This window comes from Oryctolagus cuniculus, chromosome 17, assembly GCF_051225735.1.
Source record: "Oryctolagus cuniculus isolate XC-2025 breed Fujian yellow rabbit chromosome 17, ASM5122573v1, whole genome shotgun sequence".
In the NCBI taxonomy this organism is placed as follows: Eukaryota; Metazoa; Chordata; class Mammalia; order Lagomorpha; family Leporidae; genus Oryctolagus; species Oryctolagus cuniculus.
Genome location: NC_142883.1, coordinates 48,769,766 through 48,772,855, shown reverse-complemented (window position 1 = coordinate 48,772,855; position 3,090 = coordinate 48,769,766). Strand labels below are relative to the sequence as shown.

General features: G+C 42.1%; 1 protein-coding gene across 1 annotated transcript; it reads left to right on the top strand.

The window, feature by feature from the left end:
- The first annotated feature begins 1,695 nt into the window (after positions 1-1,695).
- On the top strand, positions 1,696-2,674 carry LOC100356487 (olfactory receptor 1468). Its single transcript, XM_089317012.1, has one exon. The coding sequence runs from the start codon at positions 1,730-1,732 to the stop codon at positions 2,672-2,674; it is 945 nt and encodes a 314-aa protein (XP_089173138.1). The 5' UTR covers positions 1,696-1,729.
- Positions 2,675-3,090: the final 416 nt, after the last annotated feature.

The following is a 3,090-nucleotide window of genomic DNA, read 5'->3' as shown; positions in this document are numbered from 1 at the left end:
TCCCAAATTACTAAACCTTTCAGATTTATATAAGTCAGTGTCACTGAATCACGTGGATATAAACACAAGGAAAAAAGTGTAGTGTGATCCTGCGTATCAGTTGTTTGTTAAGGCTAAGGAGTAGTGTGATTGGGTAGTCTAGTATTTTTCATGGGCATGAAGTTACAGCCAGGAATTCTGTAATAGGTGTCAAAAACTAGTGCTATATGGTTAAAGCTTATGAGTACTTTTCCTGGGAGGATTTAGTAGCAGTGCTTATTCTAACTCAAATAGGAGGTTAATACCTTTAAAGTTTGAGGAATATAGCAGTATTCCTTAGCCTGAAGTAAAATCAACAAATATGAATGAATTATTTGCCACAACCAGGCACCAGGCCAGATTCTGGCCCTGAAGCAGTCATGAAGCTAGACATTTCATTTGATGCATGGAGCTCAGCTTTTGGTAGCAAAGTCAGCTAGAAAACAGTGGTCAAGGGTATTGAGTGCTATGGGAGGAGTACAGGATGCTGTGGAAACATAGCAGTGGGGCTCCCTAGGTCTGGGGAACCAGGGGAGATTTACCTGAGTGACATGCAAAATACCTGAAAAGTAAGTGGAGGTAAGCCATGTGAAGACAGAGCAGAGGGAAGAAGGTGCTAGGCAGGAGGAAAAGCAAGCGTGAAATTCTGGACATGAAAACTCTTTAAGTCCAGTGATGCTGCAGAGTCAGACACGAGATATTATGAGGACAGATGAGAGTGTGAAGGCAGCAAGGGTCAGGTCATGAAGCAGCTTTTGGTGGTCCTTGAAAGGAATTATGCCTTATCTTAAGAACAGCGAGAATCCATGAAACTTCAAGAATGATGATCATATTTTTATTTTATGCCACCATGTGAAGGGAGTGAAGGAGTGAGCATGGAAACAGGGAGATGAAGTAATAGGTTCAAGAATGCAGACGAGACATGATGTCAGTTGGGTCCAGATAGTGGCAGTTGGGATAAGTGATGAAAAATTAGAGTGAAGTGGCACCATCTAAGGGAGTTTTTTAGATTAGGTGTTTTAGGTGAGAGGAATGAATGAATGAATGAAAACACTCAGATCTGAGAAGTGAACCTGGCTTAATTTTACTGAGATGTGGACTGAAGAGCAGATTGGGAGAGGGAGCGAGGGAGTCATGAGTTTCATTTGGGAGCTGTTGAGCCAAAGATGATCCTAATAGATCCATGGGGAGATAATCAGCAAGCAGTTGGCGATACAGTACTGAAGAGGATAGAGTGATCTACCCAGGAGGTTTAGATGGTAAGTAATACCATGGGAATAGGCAAGCTCTTTAAGGGCTGTATCTGTAGAAATATCAATCATGTTTAGAGAAAAGCTCCAGGAAACACAAATATAAAAGGTAACAGAAAAGAGGCCAATTACAGTCTTTGACAATGAATGCTCAGGGAAGTGTTATGAGAAGCAGTGTGGCAGCATAATTACACAGGAACTAAACGGATGATTGTATTTTATAAGGAAGGGAACAATCAATATTGTTAGACCTATTGAGAAGTGAAAAAAAAAACCTGAAAAATGTCTTTGACTTAGTGATGTGGCATATTTCTGATTATAGAGACTGCCATTATGAATATTGAAGGTGAAACCAACCGTTGAAGAATATCTAATAGACTATGTATCACTGACATACATCCATTCTTATTCATGTTTTTAAGGAACTTATTATTTCATCTTTAAGATATTGGAGACAGAACATGACAAGAAGGAACCAAACTATGATTGCAGAGTTTCTCCTCTTGGGTCTGCCCATCCAGCCACAGCACAAAAATCTCTTCTACGTCCTGTTCCTGGCCATGTACCTCACCACCATCCTGGGGAACCTCATCATCATTGTCCTCATTCACCTGGACTCTCATCTCCACACGCCCATGTATTTGTTTCTCAGCAACTTGTCCCTCTCTGACCTCTGCTTCTCCTCTGTCACAATGCCCAAATTGCTGCAGATCATGCAGAGCCAAGTCCCATCCATCCCCTATGAAGGATGCCTGGCCCAAATGTACTTCTTCCTGTTTTTTGCAGACCTGGAGAGCTTCCTCCTTGTGGCCATGGCCTACGACCGCTATGTGGCCATCTGCTTCCCCCTGCACTACACCAGCATCATGAGCCCCAAGCTCTGCTTCTGCCTGGCGGCACTGTCCTGGGTGCTGACCACGTTCCATGCCCTGCTGCACACCCTGCTCATGGCCAGGCTGTCTTTCTGTGAAGACAACAGGATCCCCCACTTTTTCTGTGATATGTCTGCTCTTCTGAAGTTGGCCTGCTCTGATACCCATGTCAATGAGTTGGTGATATTTGTCATGGGAGGCATCATTCTCGTCATCCCTTTCCTACTCATTATCACATCCTATGCAAGGATTGTGTTGTCTATCATCAAGGTTCCTTCTGCGCGGGGCATCCGTAAGGCCTTCTCCACCTGTGGCTCCCACCTCTCTGTGGTGTCGTTGTTCTATGGGACAGTTATTGGTCTCTACCTAATCCCATCAGCCAATAATTCTACTGTGAAGGAGACTGTCATGGCTATGATGTATACTGTGGTGACTCCCATGCTGAACCCCTTCATCTACAGCCTGAGGAACCAAGACATGAAGGGAGCCCTGGGCAGAGTCATTTGTAAAAAGAAAATCATCTTCTGCCCATGATGATTGGGATTATTACATAATTTTATCTATTGATATTTAAATATTAATACAGACTTATTTTTGAAACTGTTTAAATGAAACACTATGTAATTGTTCAGTAAGTAAGAAAGGAGAAGTGTGTAGTTGAACACAGGAATGGGTTCTCAGTGACCAGCTAGGAAAGTTTTTCTCTTTGTGAATTTCAGGTCACCTTGAAGAGGCGTATTTTATGATATTTTAATAGAAACTTTGGTCTCAAGTTATTAAACCACTTACTTATCATCTATGTTTTTAAAACTATAACTGCAATTTAAATGATACTGCCTCCTCCCACGGCAACAAGGACTAAGACCCAAACACCTCAGTCTCCTGCTGCTTCTAAACTGGATTTGTTGTTCAAAAAATTTTTTTTACTTATCTCTCTATAAAGCACTCAC

Bases quoted from the DNA above. Each gene is read 5' to 3' on its own strand.
- LOC100356487 (XM_089317012.1), top strand. From the start codon at position 1,730: ATGACAAGAAGGAACCAAACTATGATTGCAGAGTTTCTCCTCTTGGGT.